This window comes from Brachycentrus maculatus, unplaced genomic scaffold (assembly GCF_059751285.1).
Source record: "Brachycentrus maculatus isolate JH-2025_06_01 unplaced genomic scaffold, ASM5975128v1 h1tg000144l, whole genome shotgun sequence".
Classification (NCBI taxonomy): domain Eukaryota; kingdom Metazoa; phylum Arthropoda; class Insecta; order Trichoptera; family Brachycentridae; genus Brachycentrus; species Brachycentrus maculatus.
This window is the reverse complement of record NW_028280897.1, coordinates 4,254,791-4,276,359: the sequence shown is the minus strand read 5'-3', so window position 1 is coordinate 4,276,359 and position 21,569 is coordinate 4,254,791. Positions and strand designations below refer to the sequence as shown.

Here is a 21,569-nt window from a genome sequence, read left to right as displayed (position 1 = left end):
GAAAAACCTTAAATTATTTGATATAAAATATATTTATATTTATTATTTTTATGTTTTTTTTTTAATTTAATAAGAGAAAAAAAAGAGAAAAACCTTTTTATAAGTAAAAATATTTTTTAAACCCGTATAATCCTAGGAAAAACGTTAAACTATTTTATATAAACTTTAATTATTCATAAAAAAAGAATTAAACAAAAAAAACCTTTTCATTAGTAAAAATATTTTTTAAACCCGTACCCCTAGGAGAATCCTTAAATTATTTGATATAAAATATTGAATTTTTATTTTTATTTGAAATTTAAATGTTATATTTGTAGTTCTCGGCAAATCTTCAATTATTTTACATATTCTTTTTATATTCATTAAAAAAGAGAAAAACATTTTCATTAATAAAAGGTTTTTTAACGTATAATCCTTTTTAAACCCGTATAAGAACTTGCATAAACCTTAAATTATTTTTAAAACAAAAAACATTTTACATTAATCACCAAAAAAATATTTATAAAAGAAAAAACTATTTTATATTTATTACTAAAAGGTTTTTTTAATTTTTTAAAAATCTTTCTGAAATTAAAATATAGTTTTTTATTACTTTGTATTTTTAGGAAATACCTAGAATTATCTGTTAAACCTTTTAAACTTTTTTTAAAATAAAAAATGAAAATTGTAAATATAAATGTACTCTTATATTAATACAGTGGAACCTCTCATAACGAATAATTCACATAAAGAGTAAAAAAATGTGAAAATGTTGCTTCAACTTTGCTTAACGAGTGACAGAGAAAGGAACTTCCACGCCAGCACTCGAAGTAAAAGATATTGAAGGGCATGTGAAAGATCACAGTCAAGAGCTGAACACCGATGACCTTATAAAGTTGCATCTTGTTTCACAGCAAGAAATTATGGAGGAGGTCTTATTAATGGAGAAGGAAGTAGCGGAGCAACAGTTTTGTAGTTTAAAATGATTAGTTATTTGTCATAAATTCTATTTTTTCTAATAAATTCTCAAGTTGTTACACTCCTTAACAATTTATAAGTAATTTTATTTGAATAAACGTTTTTTTTTTTTTAAACCCTTATCCGCACCCCAATGGTGCATAGGGCACTGCGTCATATAAACGCAGTGTTATCTTGATCGTTTACACATGAAGGAAAGGTGATCAGCCCTCCGCTTCAGGTACCAGTCCAGGGTAATATTGAATAAATATGACAGTGAAAAAAATCACTAATATTTATTTTACCCCCCTTGGGAATCGAACCCGGGACCTCCAGAACGGTAGCCGAGCGTGCTGACCATTACACTACGGAGGCGAACAATAATGAATAAACGTTAGTAAAAAATATTGAAAAATGAGTACTCTTTCGGCATGGAACGCATTTTCGTATTTTATAATGATTTCAATGGGAAAACAATGTTTCGCTTAGCAAGTATTTCACTTAGCGAGTAAGATTCTGAAAAGATTTATGCTCGTTTGAGAGTTTCCACTGCAACATACTCTTATATAAATGTGTATTTAAAGTAAACTATCATATGTTTAACCTATTTTGTATATGTAAAATAGTTTAAAAATTACTTTTAATAAAAGCAAAAGGTGTTTAATCTTTAGTTGTTGAGATATATCTTGTATGATTTAAGAATCTCTTCACCAATCGCCCGCGCCAGCGGAGGGGGTACCGCATTACCAATCTGCAAAGTGGATGAGGAAGATAAATACAAATAATATAATACTGCTTTTTGCAATTGAGGATTTGCTTAAAGGAGGGTATTCAGTTGACAATAATTGATGAGGCATGGGACAAAGGGATCTATCGGAGTTGGTGTCTTATTCGGAAAATGTGACGATTAAGACAAATTAATGAGCTATGTGACAGATCTTTATTGATATAAGATACTGAATCCATTGTGTCTATTGTATTGTTGTATCTTTTGAAAAGTGAAGTCCCGTTCGAACTGTGCTAGTCTGGAAATTGGAAGTGGCCATCCACAATGACGAGAAGCTCAAAAGCTGCCCTCCAGCGTGACGACCATCGCTCAGGAAGGCGTCGTGCCCAACAGCTTGGCCATTCTCCAGCCCATGGGATCAAGAGAAAGGCTTTTTAATTTGTCGGCTCACCTTTTCCCCGCTCCAGACTCGACGGCCCGAGAGCAATTGACGACGATTTAATCTATTTTTTTGTATATCATTATCATCATCATCCTATTATTATTATTAGCGCCCTTGAGGTAGTATTTTACGAAAATGGCGCTATACAAATTATCCAAATTATTATTATTACTATTATTATCTTTTCTTTTGTTTTTTTAGGGATCAAGTTTATTAATTTACTATGAACTATACACATCCATTTTCATTTTAGTAAAGAGATATAAACTAAATATGCTTTAAATCCTTCTACATAATAGGCAAGAAAATTTTTAATTATTTATTTCCTTTTCCGCAAATAAATAAATTAATATTATAATACTTTTATGAAATACATAATTATATTACCGAGGAATACAAAAATTCTGAGCCTGTATCTATTATATTTCATATTCTCATTATGAGAGTCGAATTCTAGTAAATACATGTCACTGTGAATAAAAGATTAAGCATGCTTATGAGCATACTTAAGACGAGGATGCTCTCCAGCTGTATACATTTGCTAGAAATGAATACACTCGTTTACGTACATCAATACTAGCATGCTCATAAGCAAACCTGTTCAGATGCGCTCAGAGAATGCCCCGCCCACCCACGCTGCAGGTAGCATTCTCGAAAGGAACTTACTTATTTCTATCAAAGAACATACACACATGCTATGTTGCAATTGCTCAATAATAGTAATCTTTTGTGCTTATAATGAGCATGTGTACCTCATCAGATAGCATTATTAGTCACACACAATTTAGACCACTCTTAGGGAAAAATGATTATGCTTTATTTTCAAAAACAATTATAGCCAAATATAATTTTAGCATATTATGTGACTGATCACAGAAAACTGAGTGCACAAGACTCAAATAATTAATCTGACAGATAATATTTTCAATCCAACGTTTATGTCGCTTCTAACGTTTCCAGTCTCAAGATAAAAGTCACAATTGATTACCTGTGTATACTTGTCTGCAATGCTTCCTGCAAATATGAACTTGTCTGGGAAGCCTTGTGACCTGGCACATTCCCGAATGGAAACCACTCGATCCTCATCCGGGTGTAACACACGTCCTTGTATTCCGGAAGGATTCGGATTGGTGACAATAGTTTCAAAGAAACCATTCCATGATAGACGACCTAGAACATAATGAAGAAAAAAACATGTTCAGTAAGATTTAGATACTTACTTAGATTTACTAAATTTGACTGGCACAAGTTAGCCATCAGACATGAGACATTTTGCCTGGTGATTTGTTTCCTAAATCCTAAGAAAATATGTCTGTTAAAACTCCGACTACTATTCAGAATAAACATATTGATTAGATATAAATATTTCAGGTAATTGTGTTAATGAAGGCATAGTGAGGGGGAGTACTGTTGTGGAAATAATAGATGAGCAACATTAAGAATTTAATTGAAGTTTTACTTAGTAAATACCACTATTTCTATGTAGAACGAGTGGTATTTACTGAGATAGATTTTACCACAAAGTGAAGAATTTTTTTGTTTAATTTTGCCATGGACTGAAGTGGTCAGCAACGCAAATGTGCTCTAAAGAGCAAGAGTAGAATGACAGTTGCTGACAGATGTTATGATGGAGACTGACCGGAGCATTTCGTCGTAACATTACGTCTTAACATCGCTCGCGGCAAGCATCAGCGAGCATCCGAAACTATGGATGGAGCGCTCGGCTCGGTGTACTGACTGCCTGAATGCTCGCATTGTAACGTGTTACGTTACAACGAAATGCTCCGGTCAGTCTCCGCCTTTAATGTCTGCGGTATATGCTTATAGGAGAGAACTGTGAGCTATTGGATGTAATCATAAAAGGCAAAATAGAAAGTTGATGAGGCGTAGGCAGAAGGTAGATCTGGCTACAGAATAAATGAGGTTAGACGGAGATTGAATAGTTGAAACTCTATTTAGAAATGTCCAAGACAGGGACACATACTCTTAAGTGAGTCGACTAGGAGGAGACTTGACATGGCACAAGAAGATGTATAATTCAGTAAATACACTGCCCATTGGAGGGTTAAACTAATTCATTATATTCATTTATCATACCATAATTTCCAGCCCAGTTGTTGTGTCTGGAGGCTGTGTGCACATTCCCCCAAGGTATTAGAGTTTTGGGCTGTCTATATGCAGGATTACACGGTTTATTCTCGGCACAAGGACACACGCCTCGCAACACCCCATCAATGAAATGTGTATATTTCAGTTTCTGAAAATATAATATTTATATATAATTAAATTATCAATTACATCAAGCAAAATTTGAATCATGTGTTTACTCCCAGTCTCCTATCAAACTATAATAAATTAGACGAAGAAGGGAAGCACTACCATATAGCGTATTAACCATATCATTTGAAATACAGCATATACTCGTATATTTGACTTTATAGCATTGGTAGCCATTATTGGCAATGCATTTCACTTCAAAAATGGTATAATATATGATTTATAAGATAAAAAGTATTATATACATGATTCAAATTTTTACTAAAAAAATTCTCTTGTGACAAGCTATTCGTAAATTGAATTGTGTAAGAGTAGCACATTGCTCATTTGCACATACTGAGAAACCGCTTTGTGCTTTATGGTATATTACGATAAGAGGAAATATTGAGAAACATTACAGTACAACTAATACAAATAAATACTTGGATATTGTTGGGAAATTTCAATACATATACCCCTTGAAAATTTAAATGCAAAATAACTAATTCAAATCTCGACCAGTTAGTTACATAATAATGATTTATTGTTTTTTTATTAGGTTAGGATATAAAATACTTACATTTAGTTTTGTTCCATCTGGAAGAGAGAGAGCTATGTTTGGTAGATCTCTCCAATCCGAATCAGGTGTTTTAGGAATTTTTGCAATACGTATGATATCAATTTCAAATAATTTTCCACATACATGATCTTGCATTATAAAGTCTTTTGACATCAACTGCCGCTGATAATCAGTTTTGGGTTTGACTCTAATGATTAAATGCTTTTGATCTCTCTTAATAGCAGGCAAATCACCTATGGCATCATATACGGTCGTAGGTCTTCTTAGACCAGAAATATCCTTGTCAAAGTGCTTGTAAATTTTGCCTCCAAAGTTTAATGACAGAGTCATAGTTTTCTTGAATGCATGAGTTGGAGAAGGAAACTTTGGCATTGGAAAACCTGGAGCAGAAGCGAGTAGAAAGAATCTGTGTCTGCTTTGTGGTAACCCAAAATTCCCTGCTTGCAAAACACCGAACGAACATTGATAACCCATTTGTAAAAGTGAAAAAACTGTCGTTTTCAAAATCAAATTGTCTTGGTATAGTGCAAAATTACGCACATTCTCTAAAACAAAGTAATGCGGTCTATAGTAATCGCAATAAGACAAAGTAGTGGCAATCAGTGAGTTCTTGAACATTGAGTATTTGCGAGATTTAAATCTGTTTAAAATTGAAAATCCTTGGCAAGGTGGACCAGCACATAGTAATTCCACTTCCCCACGTTTCGGCAACGTATAATGGCTTTTACTTTCGTCAGCCCCGCTTAAGATGGATTTAAGAAGAGTGTTACAGTCTTCTTCATAAATAATACAATCCTGGTTATTCAATTGGTTAGAATGAGCGGCTGCAGCAACATTTTCTACAGCCCATTCGGTAACTGATATTCCAGATTGACGAAGACCTTCAGATAGGCCTCCGCAACCGGCAAATATATCCAAGCACTTCAAAGGTGATGGTTTAAGTTCATCTTTGCTTTTCCCAGCATTACCAAATTTAACATTTTTGGTTTCTTTTGTTTTCTCATGAAACAGTTTGTCCTCGAGGCCAATACGAATAGCTTCATCGGGAATTTTCTCCGTGATTGTATTATTGATGTGATCATAGAAATACTTAAAATAAAACCCATTCTTAGTGGCTGCTGACCATTGGTCCAGAGTCTGATAATATGGGATGTTATCAATATATGTCAATTTAAACACTCCCAAAATGTCTAATACCTTTATTTGCCTTTTCTCTTTTGACCAAAATAACTCGTTGCTATCATGGTATTTGGTATCATGGAAAGTCACGTTAGTTATGCTCTCCGGGCGGTATAAAATATTCACAGTAACAATTATATCATATGGATTCCGAAACATGTAAGAACCAACATACTGAATAGTATCAATCACTCCCACGCAATAAGGGTTTTGTAACTCTGCTTTAGATTCAGTCAAGTTATTTGCTTCCTTGCGGTAATATTCAGTATGTATATTTTTATTGACTTTTTTTTGGACTTTCGGCTGGCTCGGTAATTTAACTTGAACATCTTCTTTGAATGTGAATTGTTGTTTCATATATACAGCCGTACCTTTCGTATACTCTGTCCCATCATACACGAAACTTTCATAAAAATCGGGATCCTTATTCAATTGTTTAGAGGGCACATCCAACTTATTTTTCAAAATAGGAATCTTATCATCATAATTTGTTTTACAAAAATAACAAGATCTCTGACTAACCGAATCAATTTCTGGAATATCTTCAAAATTACCGGACTCGGGATAGTAAATTTTTTGGTAAACAAAATCAGCTTTCTCGTCTACTTCGTGATTGAAGAGGTCAATTTTCTTAACTGAAATTTTACTTTGAATATTGCTTAAGGGAATCTTAGTATAACATTTGCGAGTCATAAATATTTCCCTTTTGTCTCCAATATCACCGAGCATTGTTTCAGAGGATCTGATAAATGTAAGACCGTGGAAAAATCCCGGTACCGTACTTGCACTATCTCGCCAGATATACATGACTTTTAAAATTTCTGTTTTGTCACGGGAAACTTCAGCGATAACAAAGCTTCGGCTGTTTATTTTCATTTTTCCAATAGTCACATCTGAATAATAATTTAAATTTTTCATCACTTCTGCAGTATTTGAAGGTAAGGTCACTTCACTATTTTTGTTTGAAATTTGAAATAAATCATCTGTGTCCTTACCAAGATTTTTGGTTTTAGCCAACGCATTTGTACGCTTGGGGCTACGTTTTTTATTATCAACAGATTGTATATATTGCGGATAAATCTTTTTAAAAATTCTTTCCACTATGGGAGTCGTGACAGCTTTAATCATTACTTTGGGATTAGTTGGAATTTTTTTAACTTCGCCCAATTTCAGTTTGAAACTTCGAATTATTTTTTTGAAATGGCTAAGTACACGTGGTTTAAAAAGCTGAATTTGAAGGTTAATATATTTTTCATGTTTCAGTAAAAGCTTTTCCGCTTTGCCTTTAAGATCCGGTCTTAAATTTTTCTTTAAATGTTTTACGAGTTCCGAATGGTCGGGGCGAGAAGAGAGTTTATCATTTAAAAATGTAATAGTGACTTTACAAATTTCACATTTCTCAAGTACATCTTGCATATATGGTTTGTATTTTTCTTGCGGCTGAAGTAAAATGTAGTGTCCCATTTGTGTTATTAATTTGGGCAAATATTCTCCATTTTTGGAAATGAATATGGTCCTATAATGAAAAGAAACTAGCTCATTTGAATGAATTCTAAGAAAATAATAGCATATTTTTTACTTGAAATATAATTACCAATCTCGAACAGGTCCACAATCTTTCACATATGCAGAATCACTGCTGCCACTTTCTTCGTTGTTTTTTATTAAGCGACCAGAAAAAAACAAATCTTTGCCAGCTTTTGGAGGTTCATCACTAAACGACTTCATATTTTTCCATTTGTCAAATACAACAAAATTGGTTAATTCTAGAATAGGCTTTTTTTTCTTCTGCCCTGGAAATAATGTTTAAAATTGTTTACTGAAATTTAAATTATCAGTTCTTATTTCTTGTATTAAGAATGTCTGGTCATTTTAAAAAAAATTATCTACATTTTTCTGGAAAAAATTGCCAAGTTTATTTAACCTGTTAACCGGGCGGTCCGCTGTCCAATTACGCAACTTGTAACGGGCGCGAATACTGATTCACTCTGTGTCTTAAATTCATGTCGAGATATGTATGGATGAAAATACCTTTGTTGTTCCAAAAATATACGCCCGTTCCAGGGCGCAACATATATTTCAAGGACGTATTCATATGTCCTACCCTTACCCGATATTGTTTACGTTTGACGTATTATGTGTCCCGCCCGGTTAACAGGTTAAACTAGGTTCTGACTACTACTACTACCATCACGCCGTTTCCCGCAGGAGTAGGCAGAAAGGATGAAACACCACACTCTTCTGTCCTGACATACGCTCCTCGCATGTATGGATGTGAAGGATCACATCCATACATCTAGTCATACATGCCCTCCGATTACGCAGACTTTTGACACCGCCAGATTTTAGATTCTGATTGATCTGATTGTCGAAGTCTTTTTCGGTCGTCCTCGTTCTGTTTATTTATACCGTACACACTCATAAAACAAATTTATTTATACCGTATTTTACAGACAATAAGATACTACAGACTATAAGATGAACCATAATTAATAATCTATTTTAAAAAACACATTTTTATATTATTAGATTGCAAAGCAAGATAAAAAAACAGGATTACGATCCCTCAATGTTGGCAGATAGATATAGGTTTTTCGCAGCCTTAAATAAATGGTCATTTTTAAAACTAGCAGAATTTTAAATCAAGCGCTAGACATTTTTATATTAATTTTGAGTATAAGATACACCTGAATTTCGGAGGCAATTTTTTGAAGAAAAAAGTTTGTTTTATAGTCTGTAATATACAGAATTACTATTAGTTTTTAACATGCCATGAAAATTTTAAATAACATTTTTATTTACTTCTATTAGTCTATAACAATATGATAATCATCTAAATTTCCTTATTTCAGTGTAATAGATTCAAATAATTATAAAATAATATAAAATGTTTATATTTACTGCTGGAGAATATATTCATTTTCAAAGCATTTTCTTCCAACATTCCTCCGTCTTTTGGAATTGTTGTGACATCATCTTTCTTACTTTTATTATTACTTCTTAGTGTTGACAATCTCTAAAAATTAAAAAATAGCTTTATATTGTATGTGCAGTATATTGTTTCTTCAGAGGAGCTCGTTGGCCCATTTCCGATACCCACTTCTCAATAAGTCAAAGACCAAACAAATCATTATCTGTAAATGGTTATATGTATGCATTTTTTTAATTTCACTTTTAAAATTTTCAGTCATGAAAAATTTAAAAGTGACCTTAAATTTCACCTTAAATTTCCTTACAAAATTTTTGTACACTGCCCAAAATTATATAAAATCTACCTAAAACTACTTTTATCTCTGATTGGAGAATACATTGTAGCACTACACACTGGTGATTCTTCACCGCGGCAGATACATTTGAGTTCAAATATTGGTATAATATACCTCTAAACATGAAGTCTGACCGGAGCATTTCGTCGTAACGTAACATATTACAATGTGAGCATTCAGACAGTCAGTACACCGAGCCGAGCGCTCCATCCATAGTTTTCGATGCTCGCCGCGAGCGATGTTACGACGTTATGTTACGATGAAATGCTCCGGTCAGTCTCCACCTTAAAGCATACATAAACTTACAACATTTTGAGTGTGTCCAAATACTTGTTCACAAATCTGGATTATCTCCAATCATAGGAGTTATTTTTCATATTATTTCTTGACATCTCATCAAAGATGAAAAAGAATATGAATGTCTGGGCATTTACGGGGCTGACGACCATCATAGGCTGGTTTTAACGTTCACCAATTCAAATACAACAATGCCCAGACTTCCATATTCTTCTTCATCTTTGATAAGATGTCAAAAAATTACAAGCATAAACTTTTTTAAAATTCAAAATCTCAAGAATTACAAAATATTCTTACCGAAGATACTTCTGGACTATCCAATTTTTGATTCCATTTGCCTGGAAATAAACCATTTAGAAATATTACTTTATCGCCTTAATTTATCTTTTTTCCAAATCTCTAGGCAGAGTGCAAGCTCTAATGTTTCCATGGTTAAACAATATGATTATATTCAAAATTATTATTAAAAAATGACACTTCTTCGCATAAAATTTTGGAATTTGAGGTATAATATTAACCAAATAAATATATTATTTATTGATTCGGCATTAACTTTGTGGAATGATATGATTATTTTATTAAAATTAAACACTTGAATAATCCACTTTATCGAGTTTTATTTTTATTTACGACTAGTTTCGAAAACGACAATTGTTTTCGAAACTAGTCGTAAATAAAAATAAAACTCGATAAAGTGTATTATTCAAGTGTTTAGTTTAAATCAAATAAATATAATATCATTTTACATTTTATTTAATTATTTTATTTATTGTTTCTGCATTGTTTTGGCATCACAAAGAAAACACTTGTTTTTTTGACTTGACTAGTTTCGGAAGCTAAGCTTCCATCTATAGGCCTAAATATATGTTTACATTTAGACCTGAAGATGGAAGCTTAGCTTCCGAAACTAGTCGTCATAAAATAAACTCAATGGTAAAAAACAAGGGTTTTTAAAGGGTTTTTACGGTTGTAGAAAAACAATGAAATGTTTGTGTGTTGTGACACTTAAAGAAATCTAGTGAAAATATAGTAAAATACACAATATATACGCCGTGTATGTTGTCACATTCTCTTAACATGACAACAATGTCTATAGGTGTTATAATGAATCATGATAATTTATAGATCGCTATCCTCGTTAAATACTATTTTAACACATTGTTTTCTGGAAATGCTTTTGTATTTTACATACTGTTGGTAGAGAGCAAGAGACGCTTATGAGCGTTATATTTAATTAATTTTGGAAGAGCGCGAAAAAAGCCACAAAACGTTGTACAGATCAGAATTGGTTTGCGGTTACTTGTGATCAGTATACGACCCTAATTAGTATAATTAGTAAAAAACACCCCGACAACAATGTGTTAAGGGCACTCGGCGTCGAGTAAAGTTTATCTTTATTAAATTACAATAGTAAAAGAGACACCATTTAAAGGGAATCCTGAACTGAGACCGTTTTCTGTTAATCTTTTGTTAACAGAACTTGCACAGTGATAAAAGGTTAAGCTTAGTTTGCGCAGATGGTAGTTACCAACTTAGGCAGTGATGTGCTGCTTAAATTATAGCAACCGGCTTGCACATTATTTAACACTTGAGATGCACCGAGATTCGGTAATTTTTCGTATTTGCATATTCGGTGTAGTTTTATGTAGAGTTGAAAGCATGAATCATAATCATAATGAATGTATTCTACACTATTCAAGCGCGTGCCACTCTTTTAACTACACACTTTATAGATTATATAAAAACAAACAAGAAAGTTACACTAAACGGCTGCAAATTTTTACTTTATCCATATTAAATCAACCAATTATTGTGATTATGTTAAAATCCATCTCGAGAATAGGATAGTAAAAAAAATCCATATTTTAACCAACGATCTCAAATCCCGAACTGCGAACCGAAGTACAAACCCATAGCAGCACAACACTGATCTTAGTTAGGGTATTGTCAAATCACAGAATATCAGTATTTAAGATAAAAATCGGCTACAAACACAGCAAGGAAATATAAGCCATAAGGATGTCATCAGTATCGCCAACTTAGTAAGACAATTGCATTTTACGAAGCCTAGTAATCGCCGTAGTAAATCTTTAAGTTAATTATAACTAAGACATGTCACCGCAACCATCGCCATCACCCATTGACACGTAATAAGACAACATAGAATCACGGAATAAAAATGGAAATGGGCAGGTCATGTGACACATATCGCTCACTCCTTTCAAGAACGTCATAAATCAAAAATCGTCAATTTTTAGTTGTGCTTGTTTTCAGAATGCCCAGAAAATTATTTTTCAAAAAATATTTTGAAGAAAAGGTATTGTTCAACTATTTTTTTAAATATACTAAATATTTTTCAAATGGAGAAAAAACATTCAGGTTTTACCTAAAAAGATCTGTTGCACAGTAAAAAGTTCAATAAGTGGCTTGATATTTATTTTTAATACATTGTATTATATTTTCAAACTTTAAAAAAGTTCTGAAAAATCAAGTTTTTTCATTTATGACCTTCTTGAAAGTAGTGAGCGATATGTCTGAGATAGATGGGACAAAAAAGGTGCTCGACTGGAAGCCTAGAACAGGACGCAGAAGCGTGAAGCAGAGAACTATGGATGACCAAGAGCGAGGACTTTGTTCAATACTGAACACAACAACAAGGCTGAAGTCATTAAGACAACTTAAAAAGTACAAATTGCAATATTTTATAAATTGTACAGCTTATTGACTTATTTGAAACCAGAAAACGGATATCATGGATCGCGTAGCAAGACTCAAGTAGCAATGGGCTGGACATGTTGCAAGATAGATCCTACAAGATGGACCCCTAAAATTTTGAGGCGGAGACATATTTTTCTTTCAACCAGTTTTATTTTAATTAAAAAAAATATATATTTGCAAAATCATGCCAAAACTAACAGTTCTCAATAAACGAACCATCTCCATAACAATACATTAATAATGTTAAGTTGATATTAATTTCACGGAATGATTACGATGTAACAAAAACTAAATTCTAAAATAATAAATAGTACAAAATATCAAATACGCAATTTCTCATTTGCGAAAACTTGCAAACATTTTCTCGAACGCTTGTAATATAAGCAATATCTCATTTGACAAGATTACCGCCTTCCGAAAATAACTTTTTGCCAAAATAAGGTATGCGAATATAGGTATGGAATGATATGATTATTTTATTAAAATTAAACACTTGAATAATCCACTTTATCGAGTTTTATTTTTATTTACGACTAGTTTCGAAAACGACAATTGTTTTCGAAACTAGTCGTAAATAAAAATAAAACTCGATAAAGTGTATTATTCAAGTGTTTAGTTTAAATCAAATAAATATAATATCATTTTACATTTTATTTAATTATTTTATTTATTGTTTCTGCATTGTTTTGGCATCACAAAGAAAACACTTGTTTTTTTGACTTGACTAGTTTCGGAAGCTAAGCTTCCATCTATAGGCCTAAATATATGTTTACATTTAGACCTGAAGATGGAAGCTTAGCTTCCGAAACTAGTCGTCATAAAATAAACTCAATGGTAAAAAACAAGGGTTTTTAAAGGGTTTTTACGGTTGTAGAAAAACAATGAAATGTTTGTGTGTTGTGACACTTAAAGAAATCTAGTGAAAATATAGTAAAATACACAATATATACGCCGTGTATGTTGTCACATTCTCTTAACATGACAACAATGTCTATAGGTGTTATAATGAATCATGATAATTTATAGATCGCTATCCTCGTTAAATACTATTTTAACACATTGTTTTCTGGAAATGCTTTTGTATTTTACATACTGTTGGTAGAGAGCAAGAGACGCTTATGAGCGTTATATTTAATTAATTTTGGAAGAGCGCGAAAAAAGCCACAAAACGTTGTACAGATCAGAATTGGTTTGCGGTTACTTGTGATCAGTATACGACCCTAATTAGTATAATTAGTAAAAAACACCCCGACAACAATGTGTTAAGGGCACTCGGCGTCGAGTAAAGTTTATCTTTATTAAATTACAATAGTAAAAGAGACACCATTTAAAGGGAATCCTGAACTGAGACCGTTTTCTGTTAATCTTTTGTTAACAGAACTTGCACAGTGATAAAAGGTTAAGCTTAGTTTGCGCAGATGGTAGTTACCAACTTAGGCAGTGATGTGCTGCTTAAATTATAGCAACCGGCTTGCACATTATTTAACACTTGAGATGCACCGAGATTCGGTAATTTTTCGTATTTGCATATTCGGTGTAGTTTTATGTAGAGTTGAAAGCATGAATCATAATCATAATGAATGTATTCTACACTATTCAAGCGCGTGCCACTCTTTTAACTACACACTTTATAGATTATATAAAAACAAACAAGAAAGTTACACTAAACGGCTGCAAATTTTTACTTTATCCATATTAAATCAACCAATTATTGTGATTATGTTAAAATCCATCTCGAGAATAGGATAGTAAAAAAAATCCATATTTTAACCAACGATCTCAAATCCCGAACTGCGAACCGAAGTACAAACCCATAGCAGCACAACACTGATCTTAGTTAGGGTATTGTCAAATCACAGAATATCAGTATTTAAGATAAAAATCGGCTACAAACACAGCAAGGAAATATAAGCCATAAGGATGTCATCAGTATCGCCAACTTAGTAAGACAATTGCATTTTACGAAGCCTAGTAATCGCCGTAGTAAATCTTTAAGTTAATTATAACTAAGACATGTCACCGCAACCATCGCCATCACCCATTGACACGTAATAAGACAACATAGAATCACGGAATAAAAATGGAAATGGGCAGGTCATGTGACACATATCGCTCACTCCTTTCAAGAACGTCATAAATCAAAAATCGTCAATTTTTAGTTGTGCTTGTTTTCAGAATGCCCAGAAAATTATTTTTCAAAAAATATTTTGAAGAAAAGGTATTGTTCAACTATTTTTTTAAATATACTAAATATTTTTCAAATGGAGAAAAAACATTCAGGTTTTACCTAAAAAGATCTGTTGCACAGTAAAAAGTTCAATAAGTGGCTTGATATTTATTTTTAATACATTGTATTATATTTTCAAACTTTAAAAAAGTTCTGAAAAATCAAGTTTTTTCATTTATGACCTTCTTGAAAGTAGTGAGCGATATGTCTGAGATAGATGGGACAAAAAAGGTGCTCGACTGGAAGCCTAGAACAGGACGCAGAAGCGTGAAGCAGAGAACTATGGATGACCAAGAGCGAGGACTTTGTTCAATACTGAACACAACAACAAGGCTGAAGTCATTAAGACAACTTAAAAAGTACAAATTGCAATATTTTATAAATTGTACAGCTTATTGACTTATTTGAAACCAGAAAACGGATATCATGGATCGCGTAGCAAGACTCAAGTAGCAATGGGCTGGACATGTTGCAAGATAGATCCTACAAGATGGACCCCTAAAATTTTGAGGCGGAGACATATTTTTCTTTCAACCAGTTTTATTTTAATTAAAAAAAATATATATTTGCAAAATCATGCCAAAACTAACAGTTCTCAATAAACGAACCATCTCCATAACAATACATTAATAATGTTAAGTTGATATTAATTTCACGGAATGATTACGATGTAACAAAAACTAAATTCTAAAATAATAAATAGTACAAAATATCAAATACGCAATTTCTCATTTGCGAAAACTTGCAAACATTTTCTCGAACGCTTGTAATATAAGCAATATCTCATTTGACAAGATTACCGCCTTCCGAAAATAACTTTTTGCCAAAATAAGGTATGCGAATATTTGTATGAATAAATAATGTGAAGTAGCCTTTGTCAATGATTATTATAGATTTAACAGGTCACAGTGCAGTCAGGGCCCTAACATTGAAGTGTTCTCCAATTAAAATAAGAATAGGTAGCTCTGAACAAAGAATACAATAGCTTATAGAGCTTATTTGCAAATTTAATGTAATATAGCTTATTTGCAAATGTAATGTCACATCTCTAAATTTATCAATTTTCAGAAGACTCATTTTGAGTGTTTTAATTTTATAAGTCTTTATCGTCACTATACTTCTATTCAGGGATTTTTTTCAATGTAACGCAGTAGAACAGCGTTCTGGCACCTTTTTTATGGATATTTTTTTTTTTAATTTTCAAAATCAATGATACGGAAAAATGTTTGCGCTTACGTAATTGCTATAGTCAAAATGATAAAATATGGTATTGCAATGATAATTCAAATATTTTTTTTAGTTAAAAGCTTAACATGTCACTCACTCCTTTCAAGTACGTCATAAATCAAGAAACTTGATTTTTCAGGAGATTATTTTTAAAGCTTAAAAATACAATACAATGTATTAAAAATAAATATCAAGCCACTTTTGTACTTTTTACTTTGCAACAGATCTTTTTAGGTAAAACCTGAACGTTTTTTCTCCATTTGAAAAATATTAAGTTTTTTTTTTTTTTTAATTAAAAATTACCTTTTCTTTAAAATGCAAAAACAACACTTTCTGCCATGTAGCGGGTAAATATTAAGAAAATATGCCTCTTTTGCTGGGATATAGTACATTTTCTGAGCATTCCGAAAACATGCACAACTGAAAATTGTCGATTTTTGATTTATGACGTTCTTGAAAGGAGTGAGCGATATGTCAATAGTTAAAAGGGTTCGAAATATAATATTTTGATAATTCTTTTACTACAAAATCTACTTCTGAGTGATTCGCTCAAAAGGAAATTTAAAAAAAATTGCAAAAAAAAAAACATTATTTTTTATTATCTAAATTTTATTACAGAGCCGAATTGGTATTTTTTAATATTTTCATAGGTTGTAAGATAATTGTAGGAAACAAATGAATAACAGCTTTTAATTAATTTCAACCCGTGTTTCGATTTGTCGCAACAAGCTCATAACGCCATCACCTCTTTCACCCACTGTTTTGAAACATTGTTTTTTATATTTTTTGTTTATTTATATTTTTGACTGTTTTTAGTAACATCATGAAACAATAAATGATTTGTGAATTCGTACAATAAAACAATTTTGCTTGAAAATAAAAAAAATATTTATATATTTACGCAAAATACTCTTTAATTATCTTATCTCAATCTTGAAGTATTGGAAAATGTTGAAAATATTTTTAAAAAATAAAACACAAAACTATTTATATTTTTTAATAGAAAATTGAAGGAAAAAAAAAAACACGCATTTTAAGGGTATTTCTTCCCTATGCATATGGTATATTAAAAATCCATATTGTATATAAATTATAAAACATGATCAGAATATGTTTAATTTTTAACGATTTAGCATTTTGATAAAACTAGATTTAATAATGTAGTCTTATTTTTCCTACATTTTTTATATAATGATTTATTGAATTTTATAAGTATATCATTCGAAAATAAAGGGTTGAAAGTATTTAAAATATTTTTGAAAATTTCGTCATAAATTTGAATCATAGATCTTCCTTGTAAAAAAATATAATATCTACTTTACATTCTCCAATAAAAATAAGGAGTAATTTAAAATATTAATAAAGACAGTGAAGAAGTGAAAATACCCAATTAAAAATATTAATACTCACGTTTTGAAGACATTTTGTGAAATCATACAATTTGATTTTGAGGGTAATTTTCCGATGCGATCCCAGCGCAGCGTCCAGCCACCCTACAGAGCCGCAATCACACGAGTGAGGAAAAAATAATAATATACAAACTTCCCGACAACGCGAATACAAAAGAAATATCAAAGTAAATTAATCATCTTCGGCACAATAAAAGCCATTTAAACAGTGCCAGAAATGAGATGCTGTATAAGGATAAATAAACCTTTTTACTCTGGGCCAAAAAATTGTCTACCCAATAACGAGAACAAAATCTTATACACCATTGCCAAATTTAATCACGCTTGTCGCGAACTTAGCGCAAGGAACTAATTTACAAGAATTTTATTAGGACGTTTAAAGGTTTTAAAAATATATATGAATGGTGTTCATTGTTTTCACGTTTTTAGAAAAAATAATAAAAAAAATATTGAAATTGACCTAATCAATTTTAGTTTCAAGCATATCATGTAAATAAGTAATTTCTCTTTTTATGATTTATTATTAATATTTTTTTCTCATACGTAATTAGATTGTGTCATTAAATGCATTTCTTGTAAGAAAATACTATTTTTTCTTGTATAATATGATTTAGAAAACTAACTAACCATCACGCCGCTTCCCGCAAGGGTAAGCGGATATAATAGAACGCCACCCCACTCTGTATTTGCAAACAAACGTCGTCTCTTCCACATTCATGTATCTCCACATACATACTCCTTCCTACATTCATTCCGAATCCTAACCTGATCACTTTCAAGCATATTGACTTACTTGATCATTCTACGTTTTCCTAGGTTCTCCTCAGCTCCTACTTCCATCTACATACGCCTCATAAATTTGTTTTAGTGATCTTTCTTCACTCACCCATCTCAACACACCTTTCTTAGTTTATTGCTATTTTGTACTATCATTTATCATTCCAATTTGTGAGGAACATATAAATCAATCTTAAAATATGATGGCTACGAACTGTGGGAATGAGCTGGGTTCAGCTAAGGACAATACAAATTACCATGTTCAGATATCAGTCTCAGTTTTTTTTAAATTACCTAACGTCCAAGTGATTCTGAAATCCAGCTACGGCTTATGCAACACCGCTTATCATGACCCTACTCAGGCTTCAACTTTTTAAGTTTCATAGCCTATGCCTACTCGTGAGTGGATTTACTCTTTTATGTTTAAAGTAACTATAATTTCATGTAATTCATGAGTGAAAATTCTAGGCAAAAACACTCGTTAAATACTGTATAACGAGTATAAATCTCTTCAAGATTTGTGCTCTCCTGATAAATTGTCGTTCGATTCACGGAATCCCTGATTTAGGTTAGTACAGAAATCCAATATATACTAAAATAAAATGATTTGATTTTCTCATTATTTAAAGTTATAATTTAATCGATTAAAACATTCATTTAGTCGCATAAAAAATTATTTCTTATTCGTTTTATTAGGGAACCAATCCCATTACATATTTGTTGTTTTATTATATTATTATTATGAAATGTTTACTGGTGAATACAGTATTAGAGAATTATGTGTAGGTAAATCTTAATAAGTTGATAACTTTTACGTTTGCGCAAGCGTTTGCGCAGGAGAATCAAATTACTCGCCTACATGGAATGTTATCGCATATTATCCCTTCTGTTTTGCTGATTCCCTGATACTTGAAACTATAAAAAGTGTAATATGAGATTTATTCATTGTAAAACTTTAACGAAGAAGCTTCACAATACACATTTCTACTTGCATTTGCGCAAGAGAACCAAACTACGCGCCAATATGGAATATTATCGCGTTATTTACCCTTCTGTTTTGCTGATTTCCTGATACTGTACTTGAAACTATCAAGTAGAATAATTATTAAATATGGAATAATTATTAAGCTTGGACATGTAGAACGAATGAGTGAGGAAAGAACGGTAAAACAAATTTATGAGGCGAATGTTATTGGGAAAAGAAGCAGAGGAAGACCGAGAAAAACATGGCACGATCAGGTATGCCAAATACTTGAAAGTGGTCAGGTTAGGAGTCGTAACAGTCGGCGGGTATATATGAGGAGATGCATGAACGTGGAAGAGGCGAAGAATGTTTGCAAGGACAGAGTGGTGAGGCGCTCTATTCTCTCTGCCTACCCCTGCGGGGAAGCGGCGTGATGGTTAGTTAGTTACTTAGTTAGATATTTGTATGACATAATAAAACAAAATATAATTGAAAATAAGAGAATTAAAAGACTAAATAATTTATCCGTTTCCGGTACCAGTCCAAGGTAATATTGAATAAATATAAGAGTGAAAAATTCACTTATATTTATTTGACCCCCCCTGGGAATCGAACCCGGGACCTCCAGTACGGCAGCCTAGCGTACTGACTATTACACTACGGAGGCAATATTACCTTGGACTGGTACCGGAAGCGGGGGCTGATCGCCTTTCCTTCATGTGTTCAAGATAACACTTCGTTTATATGATACAGTGCCCTGTGCACCATTGGGGTACGTATAAGGGTTTGAATGAATGCAAAATATTTTCTAGCACTTGTGTTACGGACAGATCGCACACCCCGTGCGGCGGCCCTGAAAAGGAATTCCAGGCGCCTGGCGGCGAGCGAAACGGTCGCCCGTCGGAATGCGGCCCGAAGAAGGGCCTCTAGGAATTGTACCAATTTTGATATGGCTTCGGCACCAAATGTATTAGATATAAGAAAAGATGTTAAATGCGCCTAGATATTAAGTAGAATAAATAGATATTACGGATATTATAGCATAAATATGACTTGTAATTGTTGAACTGTTGGAACGGCACCGGTACGGTATAAAAGTGTAGCCCGTCCGGTGCCCATTAGAGAGAGACAGAGATATGGCTGTCTCTCTCCCCCGGCCGCTGATTGGCTGTACTTTCCCACTGTCGGGCGGTACGCGATCACGGCCGGGTATATAGAGGGCGCATTTTTTGGTAATAAACCAGTTCTGGTGTGACTGTTGAAACCTGTGTTTCATTTCTCCGCTCCCGCTCCTTGGACGACTCGCCGCGCCGCCAGCCTGGACCGTTTCGCCTCATTATACCGATTCACGGACCAGTTTCGGAAAGCCCTTATCAGGGCTATTGAGGTTGACTTGTCGGTCCAGTGCCGCTCTTCCCGGCTCATACATCCATTCACCTCCGTCCGTATCCAGCTTACTCGGTAACTCGGTACGGCGGGGCCGTCTGGAACGTCACCCCTTACAACGGTGGCAAAGTTGGGAGATTCCGAAGAAGGCCAGGCGTGTACATTTTTGAGAGTCATCGCACGTAACCCACGCCGGTTACAACTTGCGTTTGCGCAAGAAAACCAAACTACGGGCCAATATGGAATATTATCGCGTAATTTACTTTTTTGTTTTGCTGATTCCCTGATACCTACTTGAAAGTATTGAGTAGTATAATTACTCTATTCAGTAACTATAATAAGAACTGTAAAGTTTTTTTTCCACATACTTTGACCAGCGACTCCTGACGAATGGACTTGTAGGGGCGTCTAGCTGTCCATTTAATTCGGAGGATGCGCCTTCAACACCAAATTTGAAATGGGTCAACTTTTCTCCATTTATGGTCCATGTTACAGCAGCATAGAGAAAACTGGAGTGTACCAAACTCCTGACAAGCTTAAAAATAATTACTAATATTCTAACCCTTATCCGCACCCAATGGTGCATAGGGCACTGCATCGTATTGACGCAGTCTTATCTTGATCGTTACTTACATGAAGGCAAGGTGATCTTATATTAAATATTAAATAAATATTAGAGTTTAACATTACTAATATTTATTCTCACCCCACCTGTGAATCGAGCCTGCGACCTCCAGCACGGTAGCTAAACACGCTTACCATTACTCCACGGAGGCGGAAAAAGAAATACTAAAATCGGTCAATATTTGAGGGAATTTATTATTTTATTTTTTACACACCTACATAAAAAGGATTATTTTACAAGAACACAAAATCTGGGGCAATTTTAGCATATATCGCAGTCGTACAGGAGAAAGTGACCAACTAACAAAACGTAAAATGTTCAGGAGGTCATTTTTAACAAGTCATTGTAATACACTTCCAAGTTTAAAGTCGCTTTGGGGTTTTTTCCAGGTCAACATTAACCTAGTAAGATGTCAAATAGTCAATAACTTTTTTTTTTTAAATACACAAGGTCATTTCTCCTGTATTAGGAAGATATATACGAAAAAAATCTCAGCACAAAACAGTTCATTTCCTAAGTTTGTTTATTTTGTACGCAAACCAAGTATTACAAT

General features: G+C 33.0%; 1 protein-coding gene across 1 annotated transcript; it reads right to left on the bottom strand.

Annotated features, from left to right (window-relative positions):
* Positions 1–1,018: 1,018 nt before the first annotated feature.
* LOC148308946 (DNA (cytosine-5)-methyltransferase PliMCI-like) lies at positions 1,019–17,372 on the bottom strand. The gene is made up of 8 exons (XM_088260961.1): positions 17,266–17,372; positions 9,981–10,021; positions 9,022–9,136; positions 7,715–7,913; positions 4,942–7,636; positions 4,203–4,362; positions 3,094–3,275; positions 1,019–1,687 (listed from the first exon to the last, which is right to left on the bottom strand). The coding sequence occupies exons 1-8, from the start codon at positions 17,276–17,278 to the stop codon at positions 1,604–1,606; spliced, it is 3,489 nt and encodes a 1,162-aa protein (XP_088117087.1). The 5' UTR covers positions 17,279–17,372; the 3' UTR covers positions 1,019–1,603.
* Between the last annotated feature and the right edge of the window lie 4,197 nt (positions 17,373–21,569).